The 15,672-nt window shown below is 43.5% G+C and overlaps 1 protein-coding gene across 1 annotated transcript in view; it reads right to left on the bottom strand.

Annotated features, from left to right (window-relative positions):
* Positions 1–15,672, bottom strand: part of Adgra3 (adhesion G protein-coupled receptor A3) — a 103,532-nt gene that overhangs the window by 67,472 nt on the left and 20,388 nt on the right. The window contains exon 2 of the mRNA XM_039092758.2: positions 2,795–2,866. Within this exon, the coding sequence (XP_038948686.1) occupies positions 2,795–2,866 (72 nt within the window). The remainder of the gene's footprint in view (positions 1–2,794; positions 2,867–15,672) is intronic.

Genomic DNA, 15,672 nt, shown 5'->3' with positions numbered 1-15,672 from the left:
TAGGCAGCAACAGTAAAGTTCCTGTGGTGGCCAGAAAGAGAAATGTTCTCCAGTCCTGGGCACTTGAAGACTTGGTTCCCAGTTGGTGGTACTATTTGGGGAAGTCTAGGTGCTGTGTGGACTCGCTGAGGAAGCATGGCCCCAAAGGAGTACGTCTACCTACTTCCAGGCTGTTCTCTTTACTTCACGCTTACGGTTGAGATGTGAGCTGTCAGGTCCTGCTTCCGTTATAAACCCTCACTGTTGCAGCCAATCTTCGCAGTCAGGACAGACTCCTATCTGTATGGAATCTGAAACCTAAATAAACTCTTCTAAAAATTGCTTTGGTCATAGTGTTTTCTTGTGACAACAGAAAAATTACCGAGATGCTCGGTAAAAGCACTGACTTCTTTAGACAAGAATACATGAGCAACAGGATGAGACGCCTTTAACTGCAGGCATCCCAACCTCGCCTTAGCTGGGCGTGGCAGCCACAACCTGCCAACCCAGCAGGACACTCTCTGCAAGTTCAAGGCCAGAGTCCATGTCTAAATAACAACAAAAGCAGCAACAAATGTAGTAGTCATCATAAAACTAGCATCTCACATTAAAAGACATGAGAAGCCAGCAGACGTAGCTGGCTCCACACCTCTCAGAGCCATGTCCTCCACAATGGAAATGCATAATCCTTACTCATAAGCTGGTGTCCCGGGTGCCCACATCCCTCTCCGCACAAGCACGAAAGAAAGAACAAAAGAACGGACACTGTGTTCTCGAATCTCCTTATAAACTAAGAACTCTTTCTCCCAAGTCCTTCATCTTTTAGGAGCTAAAGACACTGTCATCTGCTGAAACAAGACGCTGAGTTAGTTACTCAAGTGACCCCAGCATCGCATGTGAGACTGATTTAACAACTGGGAATGAACCACGCTAGTCAGCAGGAAACCCTAAACTCTGTCTGGTGTACAGGCATAATTTTTTCCTCACAGAAGCCTGGTGGTATTTTGGAATTTCAGGTATTAAAAGGGCTAAAAAAATTTAATGTATCTTAATATACCCACAATGGCAACTTAATTTATTTCCACTATGTATAGAGATTTATTATCAACAAAAGGCAGAAAATATGGTCAAAGGCAAAGCAAGTTAAAACCTATGTGGAGAAAAGGCACAGTGCTGGGTGCAGCCGTGAGCATTAGCCGTGTTAGCCAGTGTTGCTGGCAACATGAGCAACCACATGAGGCCAAGCTGTGTCTCTCTACAACACACAGCACGGACAAGCCACCAGCGCCTGTCCCTGTGCTCTGACCACGAGCTCCCTCACCTGCCCACACACACTAAACGCCCAGCACTGGGCTGCATGCCGGCCGGTGTCCTGACAGCACTGTTTTGCAAGAAGAATGCCTTATGGGGAAATGTTGCCTTCTCCATTCTAATGCCCAGTGATGTGGGTCCAGCAGCGTCTCCCCACTGCCTAGAGTCACCCTCACTCCACTCTGGTGAACTGCTCCCAGAAGGACAGGCTCCTTCTTTTCTCCTGATAGCAAGGAAATTCATTCCCTCAAGCTTCAGGCACATCTCCCCTCAACCAAACTGATCCAAATATCCATTCCTGAAGCAGCCACAGAATGTGTACAAAGGATTAGTCTCAGCAGTAGGCCCAGAGCTGCTGATGGAGGTAACATCCTGGAGACTTTTGGACTGTGAGGACCATGGAGGAGTAAGTCAAAACAAACAAACATACAAAACGTGCACACTAAGTCCTAAAGTGCCAGAAAAGCCTGTATGCATCTATACATGTTTGTACGTAGTCTTTCTGCATGTTCACATGCTTTGTACATGTATGTATAAAGTATGTAACTGCACCACTACAGATTTATAGGGACACATAGGAATATCAATACACAAAACTTAAAGTCATGCAGTAAAATGACTTTAAGTATAGAAGGAGACAGAACTCTAGTTAAGCCAGACTTCAGCAACCCAAGCAGTCAAGTGCTGGGGGAGCTGGACTGCAGAAGGCCCTGGATGAATGGAGAAGAGAAAGCTGGGTACAGAAAAGTCAGAATTTTTTGAAGAGCAGAGAATCAAGAAAACTAGGCTAGACTGTAACTTCACAGAGATGTTCATATATGATGTGGCTCCCTTATGTACTTCAAGTTGTACTGTAAATGTTCACCTACCAGTACAATTTTAAACATGACCCTTGATCCAGCATTCAGAACACATGTGAATAGCATTTGCATTCCCTAAAATCCACCTAAAACAACTGTAACACATCAGCTCATAGGAAAACTTCTAAGTAAAATATACTATTATATTCCAAGATACTGAAGAAAGCACCAGTTTACCTAAGCGGTACTCCTTGATATATTTGCCTTCTATTTTAAGACAGACACATATCATTTTAGGATACAGCTTCCAAACATCTGTGCTAAGCTAGTGAGTGGTCAGCTGAGTCCACAGCTTGTTTAGTAAATAGCTTTACTGGAAGCTCTGCACAGACTCCCCCACTGTCACTGTGCTGACACGTATAATAAACACATCAGTAATACCAACTCAGTACTGTCGGGATTGTTTGACCACTTCACAGCAGAGCACAGTCACACACTGTGAGGCCCACATACACTGGGACTGGTATCTGACTCTTCCCAGAAAGTGTACTGACCTCTGAATCAATAACCACTTCTCACTTAAACATCATTTCCTTAACTCTGGCATAACAAAATGTAGGGAAACTAATTTTAATTGAAATTGTTGGCCGTTCCATTTGGCAGGTTTACAATTAAAACACATCTAAAACAGGAGAAATACTCACAGTCTTTCGAGGAGACTTAACCCAGAAAATGAACCATTCTTCAGCTCGGATATCTTGTTGTTGCTCAAAATCCTATAAAATGACAAGAAAAAAAAAACATGTAACTTGTCTAGCACATCCCATGAGTATCAAAGTAAGTGAGCTCACGCTGTCTAAACACAGGGACTTCTCAGACATCATCAGCCAGAGTTTTAGGCACTTCAGAATAATGTAGTTTCTTTCCCAAAATAGCTTCCCTATCTTGTCCCATCTTCAATCAGTCTTGTCATATTTAGATGAAAACATTAAAAAGGAGAAAAAGGAACTGACAATAGCTATAGGCTCAATACAGGGTAAAACTGGTCACCCTGTACTGATTCACTCAGTCAGCTCAGGAACATAAAGACCTATGCTACACCAAGAAATGTAAGAGGACACATGATATGTGACCCAAAGGGTACCGACCTAACAGAGAAATCTATCAGATACTGTGTGGATACTGCTGGGTCTTGCCAGCAGTTTAACAATATGCAAGTGTGTGTGTGTGTGTGTGTGTGTGTGTGTGTGTGTGTGTGTGTGTGTGTGTGTGAGAGTGTGTGTGTGTGTGTGTTTATGTGGGGGAGAGTATGGGGGTACTTTGCCTTAGCCCTCACTGACAGACAGAGTGGTCCTATCATCATGGCTTATCTCACGGGCAAGGAGAGTGCTCATTAAAAACCAAACTAAAACCACAGAGGGAAGGGTGCTCCTGATAGGACCCTCCCCCAAAAAATGACTGCATGTATTTTATATTGCTTCCTTTCTACAATCTAGAATGTCTACGGTGTTAAGCACCTGACCATCAACAACCTGCACCACGAGGGTAGGAACATGAAGAGGAGGAAAAAACAAGAAATCAGAGACAAGAACTAAGCAAACAGCCAGATGACATCAGCAAATGGCAGGCAGACTGCAAAAACTTTATTTTTACTTATATGTATGTTTGTGTGTCTGTGTGTATGCAGCACATATGTGAAGGTACCCTCAGGGGGCAGGAGAGGGAGTTAGCTATGATGGGGCTGTAGTGCACAAGCAGTTGTAAGTCACCTGACAGTGGTGCTGGGAACTGAACCCAGGTCCTCTGCAAGAGAGTGCAACTCCATTAGCCAGATTTTGAAGCCAAACAATGTCTGCTCTGCCCACATGTCTCAATATCCAACCAGGTTGGTCAGGAGCCACACAACTGCCATTTGAGACAGAGAACTGTGTCACACATTATGTTGCCACTCAGGAGCAGCTTTGTGACAGGTAGAACAGTCATTACATGGAGACACAAAGACTAACAGGGAACTTCTGCAAGGCAAGAGTGTAGGTGTGAGTCTCTGTCATTAATAAAACAAGTAAAAGGAAAAGCTAGCTGCCGTCCGGCTTTCTTTGTTTGAAGTCAGATTTGTAAAAGAAAGAACAAACGCAGGGAGAGAAGGGCGGAGGGACAGATAGGGGGATCCCTCCCTGTGATAAATATAGCAGAGTAGCTACTGTGGTGTGCTTGAGAGCTCTGAGTCAAGCTTGCCCCGGCTCTACCACTTTTAAGTCTCCTGTTCTCCAGCAAGTCTCGCCAGCTCTGTAAGACTTCCCTGACTCATAAGATGTAAGGAGTAAGAACGGGCTCATAAACACTAGCAGGAAAATTTAACAGGCACGACACACTCAGTGAACAGCCATTAAGGTACAGGATTTGTTTTCCTGATTCTGGTGTATCTGTCTTCCCTCGGTTCAGTGTCTGTGCAGCCAGCGTATACCTTGCAACCAAAATATCACATTAGGTAGTGTTCTGTCCTGTTCCACAGTATCACTTAAAAAAGGCAGTGCCAAAAACTGTAAGAATGGGAAGAAAACAAGGTGCGAAAGCATCTTCACCAAAATACAACAGTGTTTTCTTCATTGAAAATGACAATGCTCTTTAAAAGAAAGAAAAGTAGTTGGTTCAGACCAGGAGAAACTGAGTCATACGTATGACTCCCAACGTCTGTGCCGTAGGCTTCGCCAGTCAGTACAGAGCAAGAGTCTCAGCCCTCAATACCAGGCAGAGCCTGTGCTCAGTCACCAATTACAGCTTAACACCAAGTGCATCCTGACCCTGACGCCACGATTTCAACATGATACACAACAGACAAATGCTTGAGGATCCTAAAAGGCCAAGGTCAGAGGACAAATACAATCCAAGGCAGGTTTACACATCCAGTAAAGCTGCTACCTAGGGGAAAAGATATGATCACATCAGTTAAAGAGCAAACAAAATTAATACCACGGACAGAAAAGAATCTGTATGTAGCAACAAATAAAGGACAGAAACAGGAGACCCAGAAGGCTTGCAACGTTACTGCGGTGATGTGGCTGACATTACTTCTCTTTGATGGTTTATAATTCATGTTGTGAGTTCTGAAATACTTTCAGGGTGTACTCCGCCCCTAGTAGCAAACATGTGAATCTTAGAAATTTTTGCTTTAAATTGAGTTAATTTCGAGTACATGTATATTCCAGAGGTAAAAGCTAAAAGAAATGCATAGTGATTTGAGATTCCAGAGCACATTTATTTATTTACTTATTTCGTTTTTAGATCAAGCAATGCTCATGTATTGAAAGAAGTATCGAGAATGGTCACATTTGGAGCCCAGGTATTAACAAAGACTCCATCACTTCACTTCTTAAGTAGCCTTCAGCATCCTTAAGACTAAAAAGGAAGATAATACGTCAGAATGATTACTGAGATCCCTCCCAAATGTTCTACACTGAGTAATGTTCTAATAGGCAAGGCTGCTATATTTGAGAATGGCTAAGAATATATAAGTATTAACCCAAAAATCTGGGGGGGAAATATACACTACTCAGCTCAGTGACTTAAGATGCCATTTCTGAGTGAAGGATGAAACTCAGATATAGAGGAAACTTGCAAAGGACTGGTGGGCACTGACTGAGTGGCTCTGCGTGTGATTTGGTATGGCTTCAGCAATGGGACTGTCATTTCCTCAGTCATAAAGGCTTTACTGCAATAAATGATAGCTTTTATTGAGGAAAGTAAAAAGGAAGACATTTCATCACACTTAAAAAGTTATAACTGTAACCTTAAAATATAGTTTACAACCTCAAGTTAATATATTCCATCTACACATTACTGGATGTGTTTAAAGATTTTGTGCAGGAAAACAGGATCGGAAAGAATAAATCCACGCTGCAGACAGCTTTTATACTCAATTTTGAAATGGGGGGCTGTGGAACCAGCAGGTGCTTAATATCGTATATCACGATGAACCTAAAACCCATTCATAATCAATATTTTTGCTGACACCTTTGAAAATTCAAACTCAGCCAGAGTTATAGAGCTTATATAGACGCATTTCTGTTCTATACTAATGATGTGAACAAGACACGAACTACAGACAACGAGCTAAATGCTATTCAGACTCCCAGCTCTGCGATTCCGAAACTGTATGGAAGAGTGATACCTACTATCATTTCACACAGGACCAAGTTAGTGTCCTGTGTCATCTCTACAAGGATGAAAAAAGAACAAGACTTAAATGCAGACAGATTTTTTAAAACATCACAAGCAAACAGAAAGATATGGATTAGAAGTTCTCAGCTGCTTGCTGCTAATTAGATCCAAAATGTATCAGAAATCCGAGAGCTGTCAATAGAAACCACTCCCTGGATCTCAGGAGTCACTAAAAGACTTCCCTTTTGAAAGGAACTTGAGCACTAACCACTCAGCTCAGCTTCAGGAATATAATGTGGGATGTTGACTGCGGGAGACCAGACCAAGGTGAGCAATCCCTTGGGCTGGGAGCCACACTGAGTGGCAGTTGTGCTGCTTAGTTTTGACTATGACCACCTGAGTAGCCTCAGTGGGGGTCTGCCTTAGCTAGGGTTTCTATGGCTGTGAAGACACCATGACCACCGCAAAAAACGTTTCACTGGAGTCGGCTTTCAGTTTCAAGGGTTTAGTTCTTTATTGCCATGCGGGAAGCACAGCAGCATGCAGATGACAGACATGGTGCTGCAGAAGCTTAGAGTTCTACATCTGGACAGGCAGAGAGCAGGAAGTGAACTAGCACACTTCCTCCAACAAGACCACACCCCCTGAGCACTGCTTCCTGTGAGTCTCTGGAGGGCGGGGAGGGGGGGGACTGGCATTTTCTTCCACACCACCAAAGTACACTGGTCTATGAGGATGTCTGGGGTGGGGGTGGGGGAGTGGGGGGGCAGAGGAGGTTGTCTTGAGTTGATTGATTTGGGAAGACCCAGTCCACTGTGAGCTATACCATTCCCTAGGCTGTGTATCCTGTGTATCCTGGGTGAGACCACAAGCTGAACACAAGGATGAACGTAGTTTTCTCTGTCCTCGACTATGGATGTGCTATAGTTAGCTGTTTGATGTTCCTACTTTGAAGTCCCTGTGATGTTAGACAGTAACCTGGAAAGGAACACTGCAGTGAGCCCCTTTCGCCTCTACGTTGATTTTTGCCAAAGTGTTTCACACAGTACTAGATGTGTGTGAAACTATTACAATGTGGGATGGGACAGACGATGTCTACCCAGTACCTAGGAAAAGACTTCACTTAGGACCAATGAAAACGTGGACATATGCAGAAAATACAGAGGGGGCCAGAGGAAAATGAAATCAGATTGTTAAAAGAAAAAGGAGTCAAGATTGAAGTGATAACTCAAAACACAGAACACAAGCCCGGACATCATATAAAAGGGCCTGTAGCCTCAGTACCGAGGGCAGCCGAGACAGGATGATGATTGATCATTTGAGGCCAGGAGCTCAAGGACGGAGGGAGACCCATGTCTCATTTACAGTAAATAAGAAGAGAAAAAAGGATGGTGACTTTATAGATGACTGTGCATCCCCAATCAGAAGAGAACATTGGCTTCATCAAGACACTCAGTGTAAAGCACTTACCGCATGGAAACTATAATCTGTTATGGGGGAACAACCACTAATACTTTTCACCATCAGTGAGCTCAACCCCTCAGGCAGGAAAACAGGCCAGTGAAAACACTTTTTATATCTTTGCAAAACCTTCCAACAGACAAAGGCATTTAGGTAAAATATATTACATGCTACATGTCACATAATTATATGAATATAGTGAAATTATCATCATACAACTAGAAAAAGCTAATTACTAAATATACTATGGGTTCCAATAATGTTTTGTTTTTCTGTCTACCAAATGCATATTAAAATGATCAAGTATTGCGGTTACAAGAAGATAGAAGTCCTTAAATAGTCACATAGATCAAAGTACAGGATCTAGGGATATAGTTTGCTTAGTAGAGTGATTGCCTATCATGCACAAAGCTCTAGCTTCAAAACCTGCCACCATACAAACTAGATATGGGAATGCATGACTGTAATCAAGCACTGGGGAGATACAGGCAAGAGAACATGCATGCACGTCACCTGAAGCTACAGGCTACATGACGAGTTTGAAGACAGCACAGATGTTTTTAAGACCTAGTCTTCAAAAAACAAAAAAAGGAAAAAAGGAAAAAAAAAAAGATAAGGCATATACTCACATAGGAAGTTTCCATGCCTTGACAGGTCTAGTTTGCTCTTATACAAGCTACAGTACAGATTGATACACATTAGACTTACTGTGTAGAATAATGTGTGCCCTTTCTACAACCTTCTCTACAGAGTAAGGAGAAAAAGAAAAGCAGCCAGGTTCAGAGGCAGATGAACCATTAGCCTCTCTTGGCATGCACCCTAAACCTCTATGGCTACCTGCCCTCAGGTAAAGCCACAAGTGGAACTCCTTTAAGTGAATGTAGTGTTTGGCTGTTTGGTTCTTGTTTGATTTTTGTTTTTCTGCTAATGAAACCATATGCCAAACAGTTCTCGATGTTGAAGTCCAGAGTCTATTACGTGCAACTGAGTGCGCTGCTCACCAACGGTTCCACTCTTGATTAGATGAATCAATTCATTCACTTCTGCAGAAAATCACTCCACGTGGTATGTTTCAGTTTACATGTTTCAAAACATTCTGCCATTACTCCACTCATTTAACACACATCTAAAAACATGTAAGATACATAAAGTGCATGTATCTTTTCATGTTTGAGTATGGCTGATAAATCTCAGAGACAAAAAGACAACCATGCTGGAGAATGCCTGAGAACCATGCTGAACAGCCTCTCCTCAAGTGGATTTCAAGAGTTCAGCTCTAACAATACCAGGAAACAATGTGCCATCTGCAACCACCAAAGTGGTGCTCAGGTGCCTTTCCCCAAAGCCACTCAGGTCCCAGCTGCAGTTTTCTGAAGGTGCTCACTCTGTAAGAGTGCCCAGTCAGTGGGCTGAGAACCACAGTAGATTCCAGCTGTCTGACCACCACAGGCTGCCCCTTAGGCAGTGTCCACCCCATCACTGATGGGCCAGCCCAGACTAACTCATAGCTGCAGGGAAGACAAAGGCCTCTCCTAGCCCATGCCCATATATCGTAAGCTTTCATAGATGCTAAACCTGGACCCTTCCCGCCCCCTCCTTCCCTTCATTTTCTTCAGTCATTTTGTTCCCCAGTAAATTATCTTGTACTTCAACCTCCATCCTGACCTGATCCCCAGAGGCCCCAAATGACAAGGTGCTCACAACATCTGTTCAATAAATGAATTAAATAAAAATATGGCTGGGTTTAAGTTTCTCTGTTCAAGGATCCTCCCCTGAGGACAGTGAGATGCAGAGTAGGTCATTTACTGGCCTCTAGTGGTACAGAGAAGTATAAATCTAGCCCACTCGCTCCTTCCTCTCTGAGGCTCCAGGGATTTTTCTGAGAAAAATCAGATAATGCCCAGTTGTCTTTCTCCTATTCCAAAACCCTAAGAAGTATGTCCATGTTATTGCCCTTCTAACGTTTGGACCATCTTAAAACCAACGTGGAAAGAAGTCTCCAGCTGCTGGGGGAGGAAGAAGCCACGAACTTCTCAGTAACTGTTGTTGGCTCATCTGTGCTTGAATTTTATGTCTGGATCTTTACTTGTGGCTCAGTGTTCATAACCATGGTTTCACTACAACGCCACACTGAAATTAAAGGTTGTGTAATAGAAGACAGGACAGTCAGTGAGTGAGGACAAGCAATGCCTCTGTCAGAATTTAACATTTCAGTGAGTGGGTGTCTGCATTCCTGTGCCATAGAAAACTTTGAAGCCTCATCTCTCTTAAGTTCACATCTAATCTACCTATAAAAGGAAACTGAGGCTTTGGAAAATGCTCTCCAACTGAGGGCCAGGGAGGAATGAAAAGAAGCTCAACGAGTTTTAAAAATACTTCAGGGCCATCCAAACTATATTTTCATGACTAAAGATATTCTTTTAAAAATATCTGTTTTTAATACCCCACTGCCAAGCCAGACAAATTCGAGTGCGCACACACACACACACACACACACACACACACATACACACACACACACACAGTGAGAAAAATGGGTTTTCTTCTGACCTCTGGTGCACAATTATACGCCAATGCATAAACACAAGCGTACACACACACACACACACACACACACACACACACACACACGGGGGTGTGGAAGAGAAAGAAGAGAAGAGAAGAGAAGAGAAGAGAAGAGAAGAGAAGAGAAGAGAAGAGAAGAGAAAAATGAGTTTTCTTCTGACCTCTGGTGCACAATTATACACCAATGCATATACACAAGCACACTCAAAAAGCAAAGCACATTGTCATTTTAAAATCCTCAGGATTAATGACACAATGCAACACACAGCACATGCCACAATAAAATATCGGACACATACCAAAAAGAAGGAAGCCCTGGGAAAAACAGTAAAGTGTGAATAATACAAAGGCAGGTCTGCGGGGTTACAATGTTAAGTAGTTTCTCCTCAGAGTCTGCTCCTTAACCTCACCTAAGCTATTTTCAAATCGCAGCTGGAAAGACATTGTGTAAAAATGACCACGCAGACCCGGAATGGTTAAGTGACTTGGAATTCTGGTTGAGAGGACTGGGGATTGGCAGAGATTCTAAAGACGTGGCTCATTGTGGTGTGGGGAAAAGAAACCTCCATGTTTAGAGAAGCCAGCTCTTGAGAGGAATAAATCATCTCTCCAGCCCCATGGCATCTGAGAATCTGCCTACGCCTGTCCTCCACAGTTCTTAAGGCTGCTTCACAACTTCCACCTTAATCCTTCTGCTTTGAATTTGCAAATAAGTCCTCTGCTCAATTTTCCAGACCACTAATTCTCTATATCCTGAGTCACTTCCCTTCTGCCCTTCAGCCCAATCATTGACCCCAGGACAGGCTCCTTCACATCTCAGTCCCACACCAACTCCGCAGAACTCCCTTCTCATCCGTTCCCACGAACTACTCTTGCCCTATGGATCTGCTATTTGGATCTGAAATACAAACTAGAATTCTCCTGAGTTAACATTTCACCAAAGCTTCCAAAACACTGGCTCCTTGCTGGCTCGCAGTGTTGATTTCTCAAACGTACACTGGACTGATCAATACTGAGGGGCAGCAGAGGACTTCATTAGCATATATGAAAATGAGGATGGACAGATACAGCACAACTCCCTTCATGTCAAGTTTGGGAAGTCTTGTAATCTTAGAGTGGAGCTACAAAAGCTGCAGGGACTTAATAACTTCCTGCTCCCATCTCCACTGTTTAGCCTCCGCAGATCACAATGAAATCGTCAGGAAACAAGCAAGGTTGTTCTGCAGCTGAGGCAACCTCAGTTCTGCAGCCTCCCCTGGGCCCAGCTAAACAGAGCATCTGTCTCAAGGTCGTCAGTTCCTGGCTGGGCACTCTCATTACCCACGTCTGCTGCCACTCCTCACATTCTCAGTTCTTGGGACTCTTCCAGAGTGCCGTTCAGAGACATCATTTTTCTAGTGAGCTGGCACTTTCTCTCCTGGGCTGTAAGTTCCTCTGCTGTGGGGTCTCTCCATCAGCCTCATCCATCTGCTGTATTTACTCCGAGTGCCCAGTGCTTCCGGGCCAGGGGAGCGGCTCTCTCCTCTCTCATTTTTTTCAGCCCTGTTTTGGGTTTCTGCTACAGTTTTCACCATGATCTTGAACAGAAGTGAGCAAGAAAGATGGGGTGTGGGGAAGAAAAATCCAAATATCTTATTAATTATTACTTTAATCACAAAAGTGCCCTGTGAACCAAAGTTCAGGTTCAGATCCCATATGAAACAATAGGATGTCCCTGAGCATAAATGTTCATTTGCTCTATGCCCTGGCCATGCTACTGGGGGCCACTGCATCACCAAAGTGGGTCATATGATGAGCTAGAACGAAAACTGTGACGCTGTTCCCTGACTGAGCAAGCAAATCTGTCTGGGGTCCCTGTTCCGGTCCCTGCTTTTGCCCCAGTAGTTACTGAACAGGTAATACCATGACAGAGGGGAGACTCTGGTACTCAAACTACCTGGGTTATAAACATTAATACCAAGATCTGGTGTCATCATTTTACACAAGGTTCTTAATCTCTGTTACTCAATATCTCATCTATAAATTGTTCTAGGTATTTAGAAAATGAAAGCTTTTAGTGGACAAAGAAGCCAGCATGTAGGAAGGTACTCAAACTAGGCCCTTAGCAACTACTTCATAAGATCCAAGCAAATCACAACAGCCGGACAGGAGGGTTTCCATTCAGCCCTGCCCACTGGCACCTGCTTACGTGACGAGGCTACCATGCTGCCTTCCACAAGGCCCGGAGCACCTGCGCAGCTGGCCCTCTCCAGCAGTCACACTACTGAGGTCCACGTGCGTCTCTCCCATCTTTACGGTAATCTTGTGCAGGCAACAGAATGGATGGTACCACGTAACAACTAAGCATGGGGTACACACATAGACCCACAGGGGTAGAACACTACCACTGACAAAGCACCCAGAACTAGAGCAAGGCGAAGCAGCATCCTGTTAATGAGCTCTCTCAGCAAGCACACTCAGAAATCCCTATTAACCGGAACGGAAGTCGCCTGAGTCAGACATCTCAGATTCACTCATCCAAGGAGTCTTTTCTACAGAATTCAGCCGGCAGAACTTAGTGTCGTTCTCAAAGCCGTACACAACGCCCAACTTCAATTCCCACAAAGTTAACAATTATATAAAATGAGACAGCAAGTCAAAACCATCAGCATGTAAGAGTGATTAGAGTCTTAAGATTAAAAGGTGCCGTTAATAACCACACAAAGACAACAAATACTGTGTGCCCTGGTACACAGTAAACCTTGACTCCCCAAATGTCTCGTTAAATAGCCTTCCGAGTTCCCAGGCAGTTTTCTCAAAGATCCGACACTCGAAATAATACATAAAGGCCTGGTTTGTTCCCTCATTTGCTTTCAATGCTTTACTTAGCAGTTTCATAAATAAAAAGTAAATAACCTATTTTTCAGCATTAACATTAAATACTGTGAATTTACATAAAGTTAAACAGCATGCAGTTGATTAAGAAAATCTGAAAGGTTTTTAACACCATACTAGATATCTTTCAACAATGTCTAAAAATGAAAAACTGTTTATTAAACAACACTCCATCATGTCTTAAAAACACATTAGCTCCTTGAGAAAAGGAAGCCCATTCTTCAATGTACTGTGTCGGTACATCACAGGGAATGTTGGACACTTAATATTTATGAATACAATAAAAGTGAGTTTATTTGGCATTTTAATCAAACAGAAAGCTTTCTACTGGGACTACACTAAGGTTCTTGAGGATTCAGAGTTTTGATTTTTCAGCTGAAATTTTTGATGATGTATCAATTACCCATTAACTCAGAATATATTTGAGCAAATACTCTGCTCTGGGAGTGACGCAACGGATACAGAAGTAGACCTCAAGGACTAATATACTCATGGGCCAGGTATTACATGCTTTCAGAAGGATGTATAACTGTTCCAAAGTGAATACAGACTTTAAGTTGGCTGAAAGTGAGTTGATTAAGAGAACATATTTCTGAAATAAATGTATGTATGTATGTATGTATATACTGTACGTTGTCCCCTCCTGGACTCCAGTGGGTGGGAAGTTAAGGACAGACAAACAGTAAAGAGCCTTGTCCTCTTGCCAAGGTTTCTGTAAAACAGTTCACAACTATGCAGCTCAGAAGCTATGGCAGGGAGTGGACGGAGTCTTCTACCAAACAGAACTGGTCAGAGAAGGCCTACACATCAAAGGCATAGAAGACTCTGGGTTCACAAGAAGGGAGAAGGGAAGAGGCAGGCACAGACCACTGTATTTACAGGGTAGCTGCAAATGTTCAGGAAGCTGGGATTTTACAAGGCTAAGTAAGGAAGTCAAGTGCGGTTTCCTAAAGCCCACATTCTCAGCACAATATGCACAAGAGCCACACTTAACCTTATACCTCCTGCTCACTGCAGCACTGTTCAGACGGACTGCAGCAGTCCTGAAACCCTATAGCAGTAAACTGTGCCAGGTCTCCAAAGCTTAACCAGCAACGTTGTGCAATATCCAAGATAGCAAGTAGGTTCTTTAATAAGATGGAGAACAAATTTTTACAGTATGTATTTTTTAATTTCACAAGTTTTAAATGACAAAGCTCAAAATATAATAACAGGGCAGGATTCCCTTCTAAAACCCCTGCGCAAATGTTCTCCTTGAACAAATTTTAGTCAGGTGACTCAGGACCCTCCTCTTTAACCTCGGACTCTGCATCTTTAGCATGGAGTCTAGTTTAACAAGGATCTTGTTAAATTAGAGGGTTGGGGGAACCCACCTTCTCTTGATAGCTGATCAAAGTCCTCACTTCCCTGACATCCCTCAGACAGCACATCGCCTGGCTACCTTCAGCAAGTCAGCAAGAACCTTATTAGGCCAGGTATGCAGCAGTCTGTCCACCTCTACGTCTCCACTTAGTAATTTTCAATCCAATGACCCTCTGCCCCAACCTCCTTGGCAATCCACCCCCATCTGCTAGTATTATATTTGGAGTTGAGCCCAGTGTCTCTGGCCCAACTAACATCCATCGAAATGATCGTGAATAAAGTTGTTGCTCTCATTTTAACAGGGATCCTAATCACTTTCTCTTTAACACACTGTTGAACGGAAAGAAGAATGCATTGCTTCTTTGGAGGAGATAAAATTTCACTAACCGAGGTTCTGATCATCAAATCTACTTCAAGCGTAAAAACCCCCTCTTGGCTCCCAGGCTGCACAAAGCCAGGCAGAGCAGGAGTGTTTACCCTTGCTCTTAAGAATGTATAGCTTGAAGGGAATAAAGGTTGCCAAGGACCCGTATCCAAATTCCCTCCCAGGCAAGTCCCACACCACTGCTTTACAGTACCCAGGAAAGGGCACTGGTGTGTGGGAAGAAATACAGGAACAAGACATTCGCTTCCTGTGAAATGGCATATTAGAAAGAAAATGCTATGTGCATCCAGCCCTCTGTGCTCTCCTTCTCTTGAGCCTGGCTGAATTAAGAAAGGGGGTGGGGGAGAGGCAGAGGGTGAAGGTAGGGGAGAGGAAGGTAGGGAAGAGAAGGAAGGTGGGAGATGAATGACTTAATGTGAATAAGTAATGGACTCAGGCAGATCTTAAGCCACAGACTCAGAGGCAGGTGTGGAGCCCCCTAAGCACAGCTGAACGTTTAGGAAAGAAGATGCTAAATCAGATCACTTCTCTACTACAGTGTTCAAGTTAGGCCCCAAACAGCCTCCGTCCATACTGACCTACCTTGATCTCACTTACAAGTGTTCCATGGACCAAGCCACTCAGTGTCTGGCCAATCACAGCAAGGAAGTCAAAAGCTGCGAACGAACGCTGTGAGACAAACTCCCCAACAAGCCCAGGGCCCGTCTCCGCGGCCACTTCCTCACCTCTGCTTATGAAGATAACCTTTATACATGCCAGAGGAGCATGTACTAAACT

This window comes from Rattus norvegicus, chromosome 14, assembly GCF_036323735.1.
Source record: "Rattus norvegicus strain BN/NHsdMcwi chromosome 14, GRCr8, whole genome shotgun sequence".
Lineage (NCBI taxonomy): Eukaryota > Metazoa > Chordata > Mammalia > Rodentia > Muridae > Rattus > Rattus norvegicus.
This window is presented reverse-complemented; position numbering and strand designations above follow the sequence as displayed.